Source organism: Stomoxys calcitrans, chromosome 3 (genome assembly GCF_963082655.1).
Source record: "Stomoxys calcitrans chromosome 3, idStoCalc2.1, whole genome shotgun sequence".
NCBI classification, from domain to species: Eukaryota; Metazoa; Arthropoda; class Insecta; order Diptera; family Muscidae; genus Stomoxys; species Stomoxys calcitrans.
This window is the reverse complement of record NC_081554.1, coordinates 60,638,748-60,659,436: the sequence shown is the minus strand read 5'-3', so window position 1 is coordinate 60,659,436 and position 20,689 is coordinate 60,638,748. Positions and strand designations below refer to the sequence as shown.

The 20,689-nt window shown below is 40.1% G+C and overlaps 1 protein-coding gene across 3 annotated transcripts in view; it reads right to left on the bottom strand.

The window, feature by feature from the left end:
* LOC106088598 (uncharacterized) overlaps positions 1-17,080 on the bottom strand; it is a 225,434-nt gene extending 208,354 nt beyond the window's left edge. For 2 of the 3 annotated variants that reach the window (XM_059365135.1, XM_059365137.1), the window contains exons 1-2: positions 16,716-17,074; positions 8,155-9,538 (exon numbers count right to left, since the gene is read on the bottom strand). In XM_059365135.1, coding sequence (XP_059221118.1) covers positions 8,155-8,290 — 136 coding nt within the window. In that variant the 5' untranslated portion in view covers positions 8,291-9,538; positions 16,716-17,074. Of the gene's footprint in view, positions 1-8,154; positions 9,539-16,715 lie in introns of all 3 variants that reach the window. The other variant, XM_059365136.1, reaches the window with a different exon arrangement.
* Positions 17,081-20,689: the final 3,609 nt, after the last annotated feature.

Genomic DNA, 20,689 nt, shown 5'->3' with positions numbered 1-20,689 from the left:
TCTAAACAGAAGAAAAATGGATTAACATATGTTTCGGCACAAATTCCATGGGGATGTCCTTAATATATATGAAAAGGTAGTGGAAACTGTGAAAAACATTGATAAGATAGTCAAACAAATGGTTTCAGATTGCATATCCCAGGACCAAACCGAAGGGCAAATGGCCCGCAAAAATGGTTGGTCGCCGGAAGGGTTGCAGAAAACTTTTCGATGAAGCGGAAGCCATAAGTACATTACAGGACTTGGTCATCAGTAAGGATGAGGTAAGAAAAAACAAGTAACGAGTAAAAGCATGCTAAGTTCGGTCGGGCCGAATCTTATATACCCTCCACCATAAATAGCATTTGTCAAGTTTTTTGAATGACTTTTTCAAATAGAAAAACATCAGTCATAGAAAAACACCACCTCCGAGTAATAATTGCGCCCTCTAGAGGCTCAAACGGTCAAACTTGGAGATCGGTTTACATGGCAGCTATATCAGATTATATACCGATTTAGACCATACGTGATACAGTTATTGGAAGTCATACCAATACCTGTAAGGATAAGGATAAGAATTGCGCCTTCTAGAAGTCCAAGAAGTCTAATCGGATGATCGGCTTATATTGGAAGTCATACCAAAACATATGCAAAATTTTAACCATATTGGATAAGAATTGTACCTTCTAGAAGTCCAAGAAGTCTAATCGTGAGATCGGTTTATATGGCCGCTACATCAGGATATGGACTTATTTTGACCATACTTGATATAGTTATTGGAAGTCAAAATAAAACACCTCATGTAAAATTTCAGCCAAATCGGATAGGAATTGCGCCCTCTAGAGGCTCAAGAAGTCTAATCGGGAGATCGGTTTTATCAGGTTATGGACTGAATTAGACTATACTTGGCACAGTTGTTGGGAGTCATACCAGAACACATAATGCAAATATTCAGCCAAATCTGATTAGAATTGCGCCCTCTAGAAGTCAAGACCCGAGGTCGGTTCATATGGCAGCTATATCAGGTTATGGACCATACTTAACACAGTTACTATTGGGTTGCCCAAAAAGTAATTGCGGATTTTTCATATAGTCGGCGTTGACAAATTTTTCAACGGCTTGTGACTCTGTAATTGCATTCTTTCTTCTGTCAGTTATCAGCTGTTACTTTTAGCTTGCTTTAGAAAAAAAGTGTAAAAAAAGCATATTTGATTAAAGTTCATTCTAAGTTTTATTAAAAATGCATTTACTTTCCTTTAAAAAATCCGCAATTACTTTTTGGGCAACCCAATAGAAGTGAAAGCAAAGCACTACGTGGAAAATTTTGTCAAATCGGACGAGAATTGCGCCCTCTAGAGGCTCAAAAAGTCAAGACCCAAGATCGGTTTATATGGTAGCTATATCAAAACATGGACCGATTTGGCCCACTTACAATCCCAACCGACCTACACTAATAAAAAGTATTTGTGCAAACTTTCAAGGGTCTAGGGATCTTTCGAATTTTAACGTGCTAGTTAGTCACGTTAACATTCGAAATTTTCAGCCAAATCGGATGAGAATTGCACCCCCCCAGCCGCTCAAGAGTCAAGATTCAAGATCGGCTTATATGGCAGCTATACCATGTTATGAACCGATTTAAATCATACTCAGCACAGTTGTTGGAAGTGATAAAAAAACACAACGTGCAAAGTTACAGCCAAATCAGATAAGAATTGCGCCCACTAAATGCTGAAGAAGTCAAGACCCCAGATCGGTTTATATGGCAGCTACATCAGGTTATGGATCGATTTAAATACTTAGCACAGTTGTTGGAAGTGATAGCAAAGCACTACGTGCAAAATTTTAGTCAAATCGGACGAGAATTGCGCCCTCTAGAGGCTCAAAAAATCAAGACCCAAGATAGGTTTATATGGCAAATTGAAAATTTTGCCCATGAACATTCCACTAAGGAACAGGGGCAAACTTCTCACATATCACTTAGTGCAGTCCGATTCAAGTTAAAGCTCAATGATGAGGGGCCTCCATTTTATAGCCGAGTCCGAACGGCAAAGCGGACATAGGCGGACGTGCTAACCTCTGCGCTACGGTGGCCCCCGGTTTATATGGCAGCTATATCAAAACATGAACCGAGTTGGCCCATTTACAATCCCAGCCGACCTACACTAATAAAAAGTATTTGTGCAAAATTTCAAGTGTCTAGCTTTACTCCTTCGAAAGTTAGCGTGCTTTTGACAGACAGACGGACGGACGGACATGGGTAGATCGATTTAAAATGACATAACGAACAAGAATATATATACTGTATGGAGTCTTAGACGCATATTTCGAGGTGTTATAAACAGAAAGACGAAACTAGTATACCCCCATCCTATGGTGGAGGGTTTAAAATTTTTCAATTTGTTTGTACCGTATAGACTCAAAAACAGCTAAACCGATTTATTTGATATTCTCACAGATTGTGTAGATTGGTCTGGAAGGAGCAATAGGCTATATAATTTTTTTGATATCGAACCCTCCCAATTACCCCAAAAGTACTACCCAAAAATAAAAGTGGACCGATCGGGACAATATGGGACTCAAATAAAAATTTTCCCTTATTAACTGAGTTTGTATTTCAAATATTTAGTCTCAAGAAGGGATATCGGTACTTGGGGAGCCTATATCACCATATTGACCGATTCGGATAAAGCTTTGCACTGATGTTGTAAGTCATACGTTAGGGTTTTGGGCCAAATTTCAGCCGAATCAGGTGAAAATTTAGGCTTCTAAGGGCTGAAGAAGTCAAATCAGGGGTCATACTTCTTATTGATGTAGGTTGTTTGCAAATGGGTAATATCGGTTCAGGTTTTGATATAGCCCCCACATAAATCAAACCCCCGATTTGACTTCTTGAGCGCCTGGAAGCCTCAATTTCCATCCGATTTGGCTAAAATTTGAAACAAAAACTTGAGTTATAACTTGAGTTATAAGTTATAAAGGGTGATTTTTTTGAGGTTAGGATTTTCATGCATTAGTATTTGACAGATCACGTGGGATTTCAGACATGGTGTCAAAGAGAAAGATGCTCAGTATGCTTTGACCTTTCATCATGAATAGACTTACTAAAGAGCAACGCTTGCAAATCATTGAATTTTATTACCAAAATCAGTGTTCGGTTCGAAATGTGTTCATTCACCGTAACGTTGCGTCCAACAGCATCTTTGAAAAAATACGGTCCAATGATTCCACCAGCGTACAAACCACACCAAACAGTGCATTTTTCGGGATGCATGGGCAGTTCTTGAACGGCTTCTGGTTGCTCTTCACTCCAAATGCGGCAATTTTCCTTATTTACGTAGCCATTCAACCAGAAATGAGCCTCATCGCTGAACAAAATTTGTCAAAATTTGAACACATTTCGAACCGAACACTGATTTTGGTAATAAAATTCAATGATTTGCAAGCGTTGCTCGTTAGTAAGTCTATTCATGATGAAATGTCAAAGCATACTGAGCATCTTTCTCTTTGACACCATGTCTGAAATCCCACGTGATCTGTCAAATACTAATGCATGAAAATCCTAACCTCAAAAAAATCACCCTTTACATGGGAATATAGCCCCCCATGTAAACCGATCGCCTGATTTGACTTCTTGAGCCCTTAGAAGCCTCAATTTTCATCTGATTTGGCTGAAATTTTTACCAAAGACTTGAGTTAGGACTTTCAGCATCCATGCCAAGTATGATCCGAATCGTTCTATAAACAGATACCGCCCCATATAAACCAATCCCCCGATTTCTTCAACACCTAGAAGCCTAAATTTTCATCCGATTTGTCTGAAATTTGGAACAAAGAGATGAGTTAGGACTTCCAACAACCGTACCAAGTATGATCGAAATAGGTCTGAAAACATTTGTATCCCCCATATAAACCGATCCCGCGATTTGACTTCTTTAACACCTAGAAGCCCAGATTTTCATCCGATTCGACTGAAATTTGGACCAAAGAGTTGGGACTTTCAACATCTATACTAAATATGAACCGATTGGGTCTGTAAACAGATATAGCCCCCATATAAGCCGATCCCCCGATTAGACTTCTTCAGCCCTTAGAAGCCTAAATTTTCACCTCATACGGCTGAAATTTGGCCCAAATCCTTGTTTACTTGTTTTTTCTTTTGGTAGTTTGGTGGGTTGACCCCAATTTTTTAACGTTTTCCCAATTTATAAATACCAAATAAATTACTAAAGACATTTAAAATACTTTATCGAATTTACTTATATAAAACTATTATCCGATATTCACATATGTGGGGCGATTTAATAATACTCTCTATTCAGCTAATCGCATAAATTATGAGCCTTTTAAAAGCCTAAAAATATTAAATGAGGTGATAAGTCTAAAAGACAGCTACATCCACATATGTTGTAATGTGGATTATAGTCGGCACAATCTGCACTACACGTCATATCCTACCTCTGGCATAATAAGGCGTATTAAGGCGATTGTTTGATATACTGTGATTTACGAATAGAAGATGCTGCAGCCTAAGAGTAATTTCAATACCTACGGGACGATATCAAACATTTTGAAATAGCTTAATATTTATATTGATTTAAAAACATTTGCTGTAAAGTACCCCACAGTGCACATCTTCTTATATATAAAAATCAATTTGTGTTTGTTTGTGTGTTCCTTATAGACTCAGAAACAGCTGAACCGATTTTCTGTATATGTTCACAGATGATGCATAATGATGCATAATGATCCCGTGGTGAAAATAGGGTACTACATTTTTATACCCACCACCGAAGGATGGGGGTATATTCATTTTGTCATTCCGTTTGCAACACATCGAAATATCCATTTCCGTATATATATATAGTATATATATATATAGTATATATATTTCCGTATATATATAGTATATATATTCTTGATCAGCGTAAAAATCTAAGACGATCTATGTCCGGCCGTCTGTTCGTCTGTCTGTTGAAATCATGCTACTGTCTTTAAAAATTGAGATATTGAGCTGAAACTTTACACAGATTCTTTTTTTTTCCATAAGCTGGTTAAGTTCGAAGATCGGCTATATCGGACTATATCTCGATATAGCCCCCATATAGACCGATCGGCCGATTTAGGGTCTTAGGCCCATAAAAGCCACATTTATTGTCCGATTTTGCTGAAACTTGAGACAGTGAGTTGGGTTAGGCCCTTCGACAACCTTCGTCAATTTGGCCGAGATCAGTTCAGATTTGGATATAGCCCCCATATAGACCGATCGGCCGATTTAGGGTCGTAGGCCCATAAAAGCCACATTTATTATCCGATTTTGCTGAAATTTGAGACAGTGAGTTGTGTTAGGCCCTTCGACATCCTTCTTCAATTTGGCCTAGATCGGTCCAGATTTGGATATAGCTAACATATAGACCGATCCTCCGATTTAGGGTATTAGACCCATAAAAGCCACATTTATTATCGGATTTTGCTGAAATTTGGGACAGTGAGTTGTCTTAGGCCCTTCCACATATTTTTTTTAATTTGGCCCTGATCGGTTCAGATTTGGATATAACTGCCTTATAGACCGATGTCTAGATTTAAGGTTTTGGGCCCATAGAAGGCACATTTATTGTTCGATGACGCCAAAATTTGGGACAGTGAGTTAAGTTAAGCTCCTTGACATACTTCTGCGATATGGCACAGATCAGTAAAGACTGGATAAAGCTGCCATATAGACCGATCTCTCGGTTTTAGGTTTTGGGACCATAAAAGGCAAATTTATTGTCCAATGTCGCTGAAATTTGAGACAGTGAGTTGTGTTTGTCTCTTCGACGTCCTTCTTCAATTTGTCCCAGATCGGTTCAGATTTGAATGTAGCTGCCATATAGACCGATCTCTCGATTTAAAGTCTTGGCCTTGAAAGGCGCATTTATAATCTGATTTCACTGAGATTTGACACACTGACTTATGTAAGGCTTTTCGACATCCGTGTCGTATATGGTTCAGATCGGTGTATTTTTAGATATAGCTACTAAAAAGACCAACGACTATAACAAAATACACAATTGAACAATGACTTGTACTTATTAGTATTTGATCCAAATCGGAACATATTTCGATATAACTGCTATGGGACATGAGGTATGCAGTTTTCACCGGATTTTGATGAAAGGTGGTTTCCATATATACCCGAGGTGGTGGGTATCCAAAGTTCGGCGCAGCCGAACTTAACGCCTTTTTACTTGTTTGATATCTGAAAGGGGGGGCGGACCCTCCCCCTTATCCTAATTTTCAGAAACGCCAGATCTCGAAGATGGGTGGTGCGATTTAAGCGAAATTTGTGTGCTCTCATATAGTGCCCTAAAAATAAAAATTTGGTATCCAAATTTCGGATGGGGTACCTAGGGAGGCCGCCCCACCCTAAAACCTACCAAACTTACATTTTGACCAATCACGACAATATGGGACTCAAATGAAAGATATTTAGGATAAGAAAACGTATCTGATATCAAATTGTCGGACCAAGTGTTAGGGGCACCACCCCAACCCCCAAAACACCCCTAAATCGGAAATATTTTTACCGACCATGGCAATATGGGACTCAAATGAAAAATATTTACGATTAGAATACGAATCTAATATCCAAATGTGGGACCACGTTTCTGAGGGTCCTCCCCTTCCCCAAAACACCCCCAAACAGGACTTAATTACTGACCATGGGATAATATGGGGCTTAAATAAAAGGTATTTGAGTGTATAATTCGAATCTGATATCAACATATGGGACCAGGCCTTTGGGGGGCCGCCTCTCCCTAAAATATCCCCCAAAGGGGACAAATTTACCACCATAGCAATATGGGGCTCAAAAGAAAGGTCTTTGGGAGTAAAGCACGAATCTGATATCAATATTCGGGGAAAGTGTCTATGGGGCCACGCCATGGCGCGCCATCCCCACAACACCATTCAAATAGGAAGTATTTGCTGACTATTGCAATATGAGGCTCAAATAAGAGGATTTTTAGAGTAGAACGCGAATCCGATATATATTTTCAAGCCCAACTAACTGAGTGGCCGCCCATCCCCCAAAACACCCCCCACGTCGGTAATGTTTCCCGACTATGGATATATGGGGCTCAAATTAAAGGTATTTGGGAGTAGGCCACGTATCTGATATCAGAATTACAGACCAACAGTCTAGGGGACGTCCCACCACAATAACAACCCCCAAATAGGACGTATTTGCTCACCAAGACAATTTGGGTCTTAAAGAGAGTGAAACTAAATATATTCATAGTTTTTAGGGCCAATACCCTAAACCGGACATATTTGCTAACTTTTGCTATAAGGAGTTTAAATGATATTAAAAAACCAATTTGATATCCAATTTTGAGGGCAATGGCAATATGGGGTTCAAATAAATGATATATAGATATATGAGAATAGAGCACATTGCTGATATATTTTCCGGGCTTAGTGTTTGGGGGACCACCCCAATCCGCAAAACACCCCAAAATCGGGCATATTTACCGACCATGTCAATATGGAGCTTAAATGAAAGCTATTGGGTTAGAGCAAGAATTATTACCCACTTTCCGGCCAATTGTCTGGGTGTCTACCCTTTCCCAAAACACACAAACAGTAATTTGTTACTGACCATCGCAATATGGGGCTCAAAAAACGTATTTGGGAGTAGCATACGAATTTGATATCCAAATGTAGGACCATGTATTTAGGGCATCACCTCTTCCCCAAAACACCCCCAAAGGGTAAGCAATTTTCGACCATGCCAATATGTGGTATTTAAGATCAGAAAACGAATTTGCTAATCAATTTTGGGCCATGTGTTTGGGGGACGCCTCATCGTGTAAACTCCCCTAAACTCCCCTAAACAAGCGTTGCTCGTTAGTAAGTCTATTCATGATGAAATGTCAAAGCATACTGAGCATCTTTCTCTTTGACACCATGTCTGAAATCCCACGTGATCTGTCAAATACTAATGCATGAAAATCCTAACCTCAAAAAAATCACCCTTTACATACATTGATACTACCAATGCATCAGATATGCGAAAGCTGTTGGCAAAAATATTAGTTGAAAACATTACCTGCCCTTAACCAGAACAATAATAAATATTTGGTTTTTTGTTTCTTAAATATTATTTATGTTATTGATTTAATGACAAAATTTACTTACCTCCATACATAACGAAAAGTGTTATTTTGAGCATAATCAAATTGGGATTTATGCCATGACGTTGACAAAAGTCAGCATAGCGGGAATCTGGGGGCGGTACATAGCCCGTTTCCGTACCAACTTCTTCACCTCCCATTTTGTTCGTTGATGTTGGCGGCGGTACGGCGGCTTTTTTCACAGTCTTTTTTTAAAACCAATTTAAAATGTGTTAATTAGATGAGTTATTAGAGAGAATCACAATTAATTACAGAGATTAATATGACGGAGGGATGTTTAATTCATTTATAGAAAATCTTTCTATCAATCTTGTTAATTAGTTTTTTTTTTTCAATTTTCGCTTTAATTTATAACAGTTAGAGGATGGTAGTTTGATGGTAGTTTTCTGTTTTTTTGTCGTTTTTGATTGGTTTTGATTTTATTTTCTTGATTTTATTTCTTTACATTCACACTCACTCACTGTAGTCTGCCGTCAGTGGGGGTTTTTTTTTGGGCTATTCACTTTGGCACATCATTTAAATGAAAATTAATTGTAATTTGATTTAAATTTGACGTTTCTTTTTTCTTCTTCTTTTGTGCCACACACTTACTCTCTTACACACACACCCTTGGATTAGGATGGATGTCCGTTAGTCGATAACAATGACAGCCACTCTTGAAATGATGATGACGATGACGTTTTACTTGGATTTGAGATAAGTCTGCTGCTATTTGTTTTTGTTATTGCTGTTGTATTTTTTCATTCGGAATTTTAAAATCTCGGATCACGGTGAAAGATGAGCGAATCGAAAACAAAAAACAACAAAACAGGAAAATCAAATCATTTGCAAACAAACACCCACACACACACACGACCGTACACTCTGTTATTCACTTGACTGTCTTATGTGCGCCTGCGCTCACTCACACACTGTCACTGAAATTTGAATGTCTTGCCGTGGTAATTTTCTGTGATTAAATTCAATTTATCTGCGGAGAAAAGAAAAACGCGCTGGCAAAAATGATCGTTAAGTTGAATCTGTGAATGCTTGCCGTTGTTTATCCGCCTGTCGGCCTGCCCGCCGCCAATGTACCTGCCTGACAGCTCTGTTTGTTGGACAACACTTTTATCACAGAAGACCACGACACATGAGTGACTGCCGTAGATTATTTATTACAAGGAGAATTTTTGTTTTTCAAAGTAGATTTTTTTTGAGATATGTATGCATGTTTTTCATTGCAAAAAGATTCGTTGAGTTTTTATGTTTATTTTGTGATGTTACAGCCTTAAGTCGAGTCAGGAGCTATTTTGGCGATTGGCAAGTACGTTTTGCAAATTACTTCGAGCGGTATTTGAATATTTGATATTTAGATAGGTGATTCGCTTAACTATTGATGGAACGAAATTCTGAAAAAAAATTAAGTTATGAAAGAAAGAAATATTATAAATCGGAAGGCAACCACATATTTTAAAATCACTTCAGAAAGAAAACAAAAATACCTCACACATTAATTAGTACTTGAGGCGGTTCCCCCGATTGTCCCAACCCAAATTTGGATACTAAAGTTTTGTTTTTAGGTTACTATAAGAGAGTTTTAAGAGTGCTGGGAAACACTCCCCTAACCGCAATAGACACGTCATCACCATACGCGACAACGTTTACACCTTTTTCCTTCCAGAGACAATAATACACAGTACACCTCCTTGATGTGTTCCTACCCCAACAAATGCAAATTTGCCCATGAACATTCCATTTAGGGCAGGGACAAACATCTCACATAACAATGGGTGCTATCTGATTCAAGTTGTTTGCTCAATGATAAGGGGCCTCCTTTTTAAAGGCGTGCCGCAGTTCTTCTCTTTGGGAAGAAGTTTTCACATGGCTTAGTTCCTCATAAATTTTTCCGCATTAGGAGGGGATAACCACCACTGAAAATGTTTTCCAATGTTCTCGTCAGGCCTCGAGCCTGGGCGTTCAGCGTCATAGGCGTCATAAAGACGAAGGAGGGCCAATTTGACGCACCACGTTTCCTCAATAGAACGATTTCGATATCTGACAAGGTCAAATACTTGTCACTGTCAAGAGCCTACTAAGACGGCTCAAAGACGTTGGGCACTATGAAGACGGACCGTAGGCTCGAAATGGGGCTTGAATTCGAGGATAGTCCACTGGCTCTACAGGAGCGTGATTCGACCAATAATTACTTACGCCTAAGTAGTTTGGTGGACTGCGATGGAGAAAAAGAGCAACGTAAAGATAATGCAACAGGTTCAGAGAACATGTTGTCTTGGCATAGGCAGAGCGATAAGGGCCACGTCCTCAAGGGCGCTGGAGACTATTCTAGATATCCGACTCATTGACATACAGATTAAGTGTGATGCAACCACTGCGGCTATAACACTTAAGGCGTAGGAGAATAGATAGAACAAGGGAGTATATTAAACCATCGCGGTATAAACGAGGTGACGATAGGTAACCCGAATACCTGAGATGAAACTTGACGTAGAGTGCGAGATATTGCTGGCAGTGGTATAGTCTTGGATTGACGGAACTCTGATACTCCCATTTGGGAGATCATGCATTACAGATGGATCAAAGCTAGAGAAGATGATAAGATGTTGGAGCTTTTCCTATGCCATTGCCCGGCTTTCGCGGCTAACAGACACCGGTACTTAGATGGGGACACAATACCAGACATAAACAGACTTAGGGGTGTTACCGCTTACCGCTTTGCTGTCACTGGCAAGAACAGACGTCTCGGTCATTGAGTCCGTCATGACAGGTTACTCTCTAATCGAAAAACATGCTGACAGACTGAAGGTTGCCAGAAACTATTTTTGCAGAAGCTATGAGGACATCGAAGAAGAAGAGACTATACAACACCTTCTGTGTGTGTATCCCGCACTAGCAGTCAGAAGGAGTTCCAGTAATGAGTTTAGGTGCTCATTTCTTTGAGAACCTGTCTGATTTAACGGATGTGAACATTCGCAAGTTTTTGGGCTTTTTAAAGCGATCTGGATGGTTAGATGGTAGGAACTAGAAGGCATCTTCCTTCTTCTGTTACTGAGGTATCACAATGAACGATAACGTCTTAGTGAGTCAGATGGCAGACTGCCACTCAAACCTAACCTAACCTAGGGGTGTGGTATAGAAAACAATTAAGGATTTTTTAAGCAACACCGAATTCCTAACTTAGATTTTTCTTTTTCGAGATAACTTTTTAGTATTTAGAGCTTACAGCAAGCTGATTACTGACTTAGGTGTATGTCCATAGTGGAGCGGATTAATATTTTCACCCTCTCTTTAACCTAACCTAGGCGACTAGGTCGTAAAGGGTTGTTTCAGTTGGCTTGTCCTTACTATATGCATACTATTGCCGAGACGCTTGATCTCTACGGAGCTTGTCGGGTCCCGTCTCGACACCTTCCCCACCTGTTTCGATCGTGGCGGAGCAATTTTCAGTCTACTGCAATCCGCTAGACTTTAGAGATGTTGATAGTTTCTCAGACAACTATTTAGCAGCAACTGCCAAGTCGTCCCCTGACTTCCCAACCCCACTGCTTCAACACACCAACAACTTCAACTTGTTGAATCCGTCTTGTTGAATCTTTCAGACTTATTGAGGTCGGCGTGACAGCCGGAGTTTAGCATGAATTCTGTATGTCTCTGACTGCCATCAGCCTAATCCAATCTACCAATCTTATGGTTGGTGGTTGTAAAATTTAAATTACTGAAGATCTATAGGACTCCTTGGTATATCAGCTTGTGCAATTGGTCTAGAAGGAATATCTTCCTTCATGACTGAATCCAGATCTGCGCCTGGCTAAATCTCAACAATCGTTTTTAGAGCACAACGACACATGTCAATTAAACATAAATTGCTAATTTTGCCCTTGAAGATTCCACTAAAGAATAGGGGCAAACTTCTCACATATCAATGAGTGCAGTCCGATTCAAGTTTTTTAAGGCTCAATGATTCAATGATAAGGGGCCTCCTTTTTATAGCCGAGTCGTGCCGCAATGCGACACCTCTTTGGAGAGAAGTTTTTATATGGCATAATACCTCACAAATGATGCCAGCATTAGGAGGGGAAAACCACCGCTAAAAATTTTTTCTGATGGTCTAGCCAGAATTCGAACCCAGGCGCTTAGCGTTATAGGCGGACATGCTAACCTCTGAGCTACTGTGGCCTCCGTTTCTCCCCGAAACAAATAATTTGTATCGGCTCCGATACCAGACTGCATTGTCACAAACTGGAGGAGGTCCAGGCAATTGCGCAAGGATGTCGCAGTATACAGATGACCGTACGACCTATCCCACTCAAATTATTACTAGATATGTAGCCCTGTTCTTCTACCTTGTCGACCACTACCATCAACAAGCTGTACTTAGCGACATTGGCAAGGGTTCTTGGCCCCTTGTTACTATTTTCGCCTTAGTGGGCCTGGGAAGCCCTCCAGGTGGTCGCAACATTTAAGCTGACTGCTGTGCGGTTTCCGAACCTAGGCGTGTAGCTTATGGGGTAGCTTGTGCGGCAAATCTCCAAACCTTAAGGGAGCCCTTTTCCTTATCGGTTAAAGTTTTAGGATCATTAACACCAAGCCTCTTCGTAAACCGAAGAGCGTTGCACCTTTTATTATAACAAGCCCTCAAATAGCGTATTGGTTGGCCAAAGAAGGCCGATGGCCTGAACAAATTAAAGATAAAATTGGTTTGACCTTATCCACAGGACACGAACCAAGTGTCTTCGTCAAAAGTAACTACAGACCAGTCGTTTGTAGGCTAGTGGAACCGAGCGCTTGTAGGCTAGTGGAACCGAGGTCTCAGAAGCAGACAATATGCTACTGCCTAACACTACCATCGCAGCTGTTGAGTCTTTGGAGTCCATTCTAAGCCTACTGCTTGGCTCTAGATCTGCTACTCCACTGGGAAGAAACATAGATTCTTAACCGCGTGGACAGCACTATCATAGCTATTCTTGGGTGACAAAAAAAATTTTGGGCTCCAATCGGGAAATCGGTAGATATGGAGATATATCAGGTTAAGGACAGATTTGGATAATATTGGATACAGTTATTGGAATGAAAACAAAACACCACATTCGAAATTACAAAATTAGATAATATGATCAAGAAACAAAGAAAACTTGGCGGATTTGTAAAAAATCGATAAATAACGCCATGTGGAAAATTTGAGCTAAATAAGATAGGCATTGCGAAGCTCAAGAATTTAAATCGGTTTTTTTTGACAATTTTATCACAACATTAACCGATTTGGCCCATTAACAATCCCAACCGCCTACACTAATAAGAAGTATTTGTGTAAAATTTCTAGCGCCTGGGTTTACTGCTTCGAAAGTTAGTGTGATTTCGACAGACAAAAGGACGGATATGGCTAAATCAAGTTCGGCAGACAGAAGGATGGACATGGCGAAATCAAAAAGAATATGGAGAAGAATCCAGTTCTATATGTCCTGTTATGATACCGAATCAAACTTTGTGTACATTTTAGCATAGATTCTACTAAACTTTGACTTTTCCAGATTTGGCACCGCCAAACTTACCACATTTTGTGTTACTTTCTCTTTCGAGAGAAGCTTAATGAGCACGACACCTTGTCTTACTAACTGTTTCATTTGTCCAATGAAAGTTTTTGTTGTAGCGATGGAATTCTTGTCCACACACCTTCAATGGCTTCCAGTGTATACATATAGTTTTTGTGCATCGTTTGTCGAAATCACGATAGCTGTCGAACACGCAAAGCTAGCCGCTTTAAATTTTGCACCGCTACTTCTTATTGACGTAGGTCATTGGGGATTGCCAATGGGCCATATCGGTTCAGTTTTAGCTATAACTCCCATATAAACCAATCTCCCGATTTGAATTTTTGCGTCCCTGGAAGCTACAATTTTTGTCCGATTTGGCTGAAATTTTGCAGTACGTTCTAAATTGGTCTATAACCTGATATAGCTCACATATAAACCGTTCTCCCGATTTGACTAGTTGTGTCCTTACAAACCGATTTGGCTGAAATTTTGCGTGTAGTGTTTTTTTATGACTTCCAACCACTCTGCCCAGTACGGTACAAGTCGCTCGATAACCTGATATAGCCCCCATATAAACCGATCTCCCAATTTGACTTCTTGAGCCCTTACAAGCCGCAATTTTTTTCTGATTTTGCACGTGGTGTTCCGTTTAGACTTCCAACAACTGTGCCAAGTACGGTTCGAATCGGTCATTAATCTTATAAAGCTCCCATATAAACCGATCTCCTGATTTTACTTCTTGAGCACCTTGAAGCCGCAATTTTTGAGCATTGAGCATGAAATTGAGCAGGTAGTGCTTTGTTATGACTTTCAACAACTCTGACTAGTACGGCCAAAATTGGTCAATAACCTGATATAGCCCCCATATAAACCGATCTCCCGGTTTGACATCTTCAGCCCCTGGAAGCCTCAATTTCCGATTTTGCTAAAATTTTGCATGTGGTGTTCTGACTTCCAATAACTGTGCTTAGTACGGTCCAAATTGGTATATAACCTGATATAGCTCCCATATAAACCGAGCTCCCGATTTGACTTCTTGAACCCTTACAAGACGCAAGTTTTGTCTGATTTGGCTGAAATTTTGAACATAGTGCTCAGTTATGACTTCCAAAACCTGTGCCAAATCGGTCAATAACCTGATATATCCCCTCATATAAACCGATCTCCCGATTTGTTTTCTTCAGCCCTTACAAGCCGCAATTTTTATCCGATTTGGCTGAAATTAAGAATATAGTGTTTTGTTATGATTTCAACAACTGTGCAAAGTACGATTCGAATCGGTCAATAACCTGTTAAAGCTCCCATATAAACCGATCTCCCGATTTGATTTCTTCAGCCCTTACAAGCCGCAATTTGTATCCGATTTGGCTGAAATTTTGTACGCGGTGTTCCGTTATGACTTCCAACAACAGTGCCAAGTACGGTTCGAATCGGTCAATAACCTGATATAGCTCCCAAATAAACCGATCTCCTGATTTGACTTCTTGTGTCCCTAGAAGCCGCAATTTTTGTCCGATTTGGCTAAAAATGGGCATGCAATGTTTTGTTATGACTTTCAACAACTCTACCTAGTACAGTGGAAATTGGTCTTTAACCGGATATAGCTCTCATATAAACCGGTCTCCCGATTTGACTTCTTGAGTCCTTACAAGCCGCAATTTTTGTCCGATTTGGCTGACATTTTGCATACGGTGACATTCTGCTACTACTTTCAACAACTGTGCCAAATATGGTCCAAATCAGTCTATAAACTTATATAGCTCCCATGTAAAGCTGTCTCTCTATCATCCTTGTTCTATTCCTAGAAGCTTTAATTTTTGCTGGTTTGACAGAATTTTTGTATTTTTGTCCGATTTGGCTGAAATTTTGCATGCGGTGTTCTGCTACGACTTCCAACAATTGTGCCAAATACGGTCCAAATCAGTCTATAACCTTATATAGCTCCCATGTAAAGCGGTCTCACGATCATCCTTGTTCGGTTCCTAGAAGCTTTAATTTCTGCTGATTTGACAGAAGTTTGGTATGTAGAATAAAATTGTGTCCTTCAAATTTATTTTGTATAAATTTTTTGCAGAGTTCCCAAATACGGCAAGGCCGAACTTAACACACTTTTATTTGTTTAAACATGGTTGACAAGTCTTCAAACCAAAGACGAATCGAGTCCCATAGTGGTTGGTGTGTGTTGCTATCTCTGGCTTTCCTTTACCTTTACCGATCTTTGAGCTCGTCTCGAAAGAGAAACAAACAAGAATTTTAAAATTTAATGATTTTCGGCCCAAAAACTTGAAAATGAAAAAAAATTCGGCAGAGCCCGGCCGGGATTGGAACCTGGGCACACAGAGCAACAGCGAGAGCCGTTGTCTAGCGTTCGAAGCCATCAATACAACTTCCAACAGATGCACAGAATCATGTATACCACTTGTAATTGTCGCAGAAAAAAAGTCTGTCATTACACAAAAACACATGCATTGGGAAAAAGTACAGCTAATAGACAGGGTTGTCGAGCGTGTTTAATGTGGTAATTGTATCATAGAGACGTTTTCGCAATTAATACGATTCCATTATAACATTCCAACGCATAGCCCATGATGATTGAAAAGTCTTCTAACCAAAGATGAAACGCGTCCCATAGTGGTTGGTGTGTATTATATACTTAACTTAGCAGCCCCAATGGCAATGGATCCCAAATGAACTACGCGCTTTAGGAAACGCCAAACTCGTATTGTTCTTAGTAAAATCAATGCCTTAACGTTAAGGCTAATCCTTAACCGTTCAATTTAAAATTAAGTGATAAATATTATAAAATATTAAACATCATAAGACAATTTCCTTTCAGGCCAAATTTTCATATTCTCATTCCATGGGAGAAGCTTGCTCTTTAACTATATAAAATTTTCGAAAAAAAAACATGAATGGAGTTTATACAAGCACTAGGACTTTTCACAATCCCCAAAATTATTTAAAATTCATTATTTGAGCATTTTTTCTGTTTTTCATTTTTTAAGTTGTGACAATTTTTTTCCATTTAGTATTTCACCTTTAGTTAGATTTATGACTATGATTTCTTCATACTATGATTCTTGTTTTCTTTCGTTCGTTTTGAAAGAGGGAAAGATTTTTTCATTTATATCTTTTGTTAATACGTCTGATTTAGTTTTGCATTTTCACATTTCTATGTCATTCTTAATTGATTGAGTTAACTTTGAATTAAATCTTTTTCAATTTCTCGGCAACAAAAAAAGCAAAAACCACACAAAAAAGTACAAAAAGAAGGCTGTCTTGCTTTAGTTGGGATTTCTTTCCCCCCAAAACTATGCGTACGTTCTGTGTAAAAATCAGCGCTCTGATTTTATCGCCCGAAGGTATTGCTCGCTCCGTAGTCTGAACAAAGACTAAAATTCTACGATCGTTTATCCTAAACTTTTTAATAGAATGTCAAAGAAAACGAAAGAGATTTCTTTTGCTTATTATCATCATTTTCTTCGGCGATACAAAAGGAAAAACACTGTCACAGTGGTGACTTTAATCTGTGTATATCACTCACCCACTCACTCATACATGGGAAACTTACAGATGCACACATACAGTAATGACTTTGCACGCACACACCGAAATTGCATAGCCAAATATCACAATTGCACTGAAAGCATATTCTAGTGCTTACTTGTAGATATGGAAATTAGTGTTTTCCATACGCTTGGAGTGATGGGTTTTAGTGAAATCCATATACGAATGGAAGAGCCACATTGTAAAGGAATTTCAGACATATCATTTCAAGATAAAAATTCATAAAATACAAGCCCTCCTAACAGGAAAGAACATGGAGCCCTCCATAGACTATGCTCTTGTCACATACATACATACCGATTCTTTTCTATGTAATCCAGGAAATTCTTGGGATTTTTTTTTAAAGAAGTGTAGTTTTATTACCCATTTCCTTAGGGAATGGTAGTTTTATTACCCTTTCCCTTAGGGACGAGACAATCACCAACTCTCTAAATATTGGGAAGACTAGGATAAACAAAGATCCTAATACTAAAACATCAGGCAGTGCAGGGGCGAGAGAAACAACACAGCCTATGGAGCAGGGACCCAACGACGGAACCATCAACGACTTTCTCGAGATTAAGAAAATTAGAATGGGTAAAGATCCTAATGCTGAATCATCCGGCAGTGCAGGGACAGAGAACTCTATGTCGTTTAACGCACAAGGAGCCGACGATGAGACCATAACCTACTCCCAAGAAGCCCATTTACTCAAAATTTGGAAGATTGGTATAGGCAAAGCTCCTAGTATTGGAACATCAGGCAGTGCAGTGGAATTCTTACCGACTTTCTCAAGATTCAAAAGACTTGGATATACAAAGATCCTAATATTAAAACATCATGCAGTGCAGTGACGGGACACTCAATGCAGCCTAAAGAACAGGGAGCAGACGATGAAGCCCAAGAAGCTCATCTAATGGACAACCAAAGATTGAGGTCATCCAGATAAACCTGCACCGGAGCAAGACAGATTTTCTCGCTCTGATGGAGAAAATTAACAAGGGCAAGATACATATTCTTAATTCAGGAGCCATGGACGACCCGGAACAAAGTTTCCGGGCAGAACCATATCAACTACAAATTATTTCATTCTAACATTGGCACTCGGCCGAGCACCTGATAGCGTTAATGACGCCGCCAAGATGAGAGCAGAGACAACGGAGGACATGTTGAGGCTTTGGATGAAAACCCATACTCCAAAGGGTATGGCAGGACTCGCGAGACACCGGAATCTTTCAATAATGAGGTTGAACGAAGATTTATCATAACGGAATTTATGGTCAAGGAAGGCTTGAGGAGCTTCAAATCATTTAAGTCACCAGGACCTGATGAAATATTTCCGGCATTACTACAAAAAGAGGTCGATTATCTGGCGCTTCATCTGGCCACTATTTTCACAGTCAGTGTACCTCGGACTTGCATCTACTCCAAAAACCTGGCAGAAGGCAAGGGTGTTATTCATACCAAAGCCCGGCAAGGCTAGCGACACCAAAGGCCTACAGACCTATAAGCTTTATGTCCTTTCTACTCCAAACCATGTAACGTATTATAGATACCATGAAAAAGAGTAGGACATCCTGCGAACTGCTCAAACACAAACAGCATGCCTATGTCAAGGGAAGGTCGGTGGAGACTGCCCTGCACGATGTTGTGCATAAAATAGAAGAATCCTTCAATGCCAAGACGTACACATTGGCGGTTTGCATTGACATTGAGGGGTCGTTTAACAATGTGCGAACCGACAAATTAATCCAATCCTTAGACCAGTACCGGATGGACCCGGTCTTAAGAGACTGGATAAACCATACTCTAAGGAACAGGTGGATAAATTGCGGATCCCATGACATAAGGGGGCATTTCATCGCCACTACTTTGGGTGACCACCATAAATAACCTATTATGGAGGAGGGATTTGAATCCGTCTTTTATGCGGACAATGTTATAATACTTCTAAGAGGTAAAGATCGGAATCAGTTATGCAGAAGGTTCGAAAGGGTCTTGCAGATGACATACGACTGGGCTAGACCCTGGGGTCTCAATGTTAACCCAGAGAAAACTGATATTAGCTTGTTCACGAGAAAGATGAAGGTGGGCCAATTTGATGTATTACGTTTCCTCAATAGAACGATCTCGATATCTGACAAGGTCAAATGCTTATGAATGATCTTGGCTAGGAAACTTAATTGGAAGTGTCACATTCAGGAGCGTACAAAGAAGGCTCATGTTAGCCACTACGTAGAGGGGTTGTAGGCTCGAAATGGGGCCTGAATCCTAGGATAGTCCACTGGCTCTGCAGAAGTGTGATTAGACCAATACTTAATTACGCCTCAGTAGTTTGGTGGACTGCTATGGATAAAAATTGCGACGTTAGGACCATACAAGGGGTTCAGAGGTCATGTTGTCTTGGCATAGGCGGAGCGATAAGGACCACGCCCACTAGGGCACATTAAAATACAGATGAAGTGTGAGGCAGCCACTATGGCTATGAGACTTAAAGCGATGGGAGAATGGATTAAGGATAAGTCGAATATCAGAGAGGACACTTGAGATCGAGAGCGTGGCACTGCTGCCAGCGGCACAGTCTTGGATTGACGGAACCCTAGTATTCCCATCTAAAAGATCATGTTACACGGATGGATCAAAGCTATAGAACAGAGTTAGCCTGGGGGTCTTTATGGAGGGTAAAATAAAATAAGGCAATAACAATCAGGAAGGTGAGGTTACGAACCGTCTTGCAGTGTAAGAAGGCGATTAACGCCTTCTCTGAGGATGGCACAATCTGCATCGTTTGGGTGCCGGGCCATATCGGAGTAACTGGGAATGAGAAAGCAGACGATTTGGCTGTGAAAGCCAGAGAACTGCTGTCAATAAACTTGGTTAACCCGAAGCCTTTCGAGTCGACGCAGTCCGATTTAAGAGCGTGGGCGACGAACTGTGGCTTTTGGTATTATAACGAGACACATAGGACTACGTGATCACTTATGCAAAATCGGTACGGCAAGTGATAGCATGTGTAGGGCATGTGGGGAAGACGATGAGACGTTGGAGCATTGCCTATGTCATTACCCGGCTTTTGCGGCTAAAAAACTCCAGTAATTTGGGGAGGCTTTCCACGAGGCAGGCTTTCAGTGGGGCAAGAAGTGCTTTTGCAAGCAATTGGGTCAACCGAGTAGACTATGAAATTGCCTTTCTTTAACTTTAAAGCTTTCCGATGTCAAGGTTCAGTGCATCGAACGTTTCTCGCTACGGTAGAATTAGCGCTGTTAAAATATATCCTTGGTCTGCCAGTCCTTGTCTTCTGTCGGATGGACATAGATAGATCTGAATGTACGCGAAGGTTCAGTGTAGTTGATTGAATGGAGGACTCTATCCAATCAATCACTCCCCATGTAAGACCCTTTGTTATGGTACACCTTTAGATATTATCAGCTTTGCAAGTGAAGAGAAAAACAGTTGATTTAACAC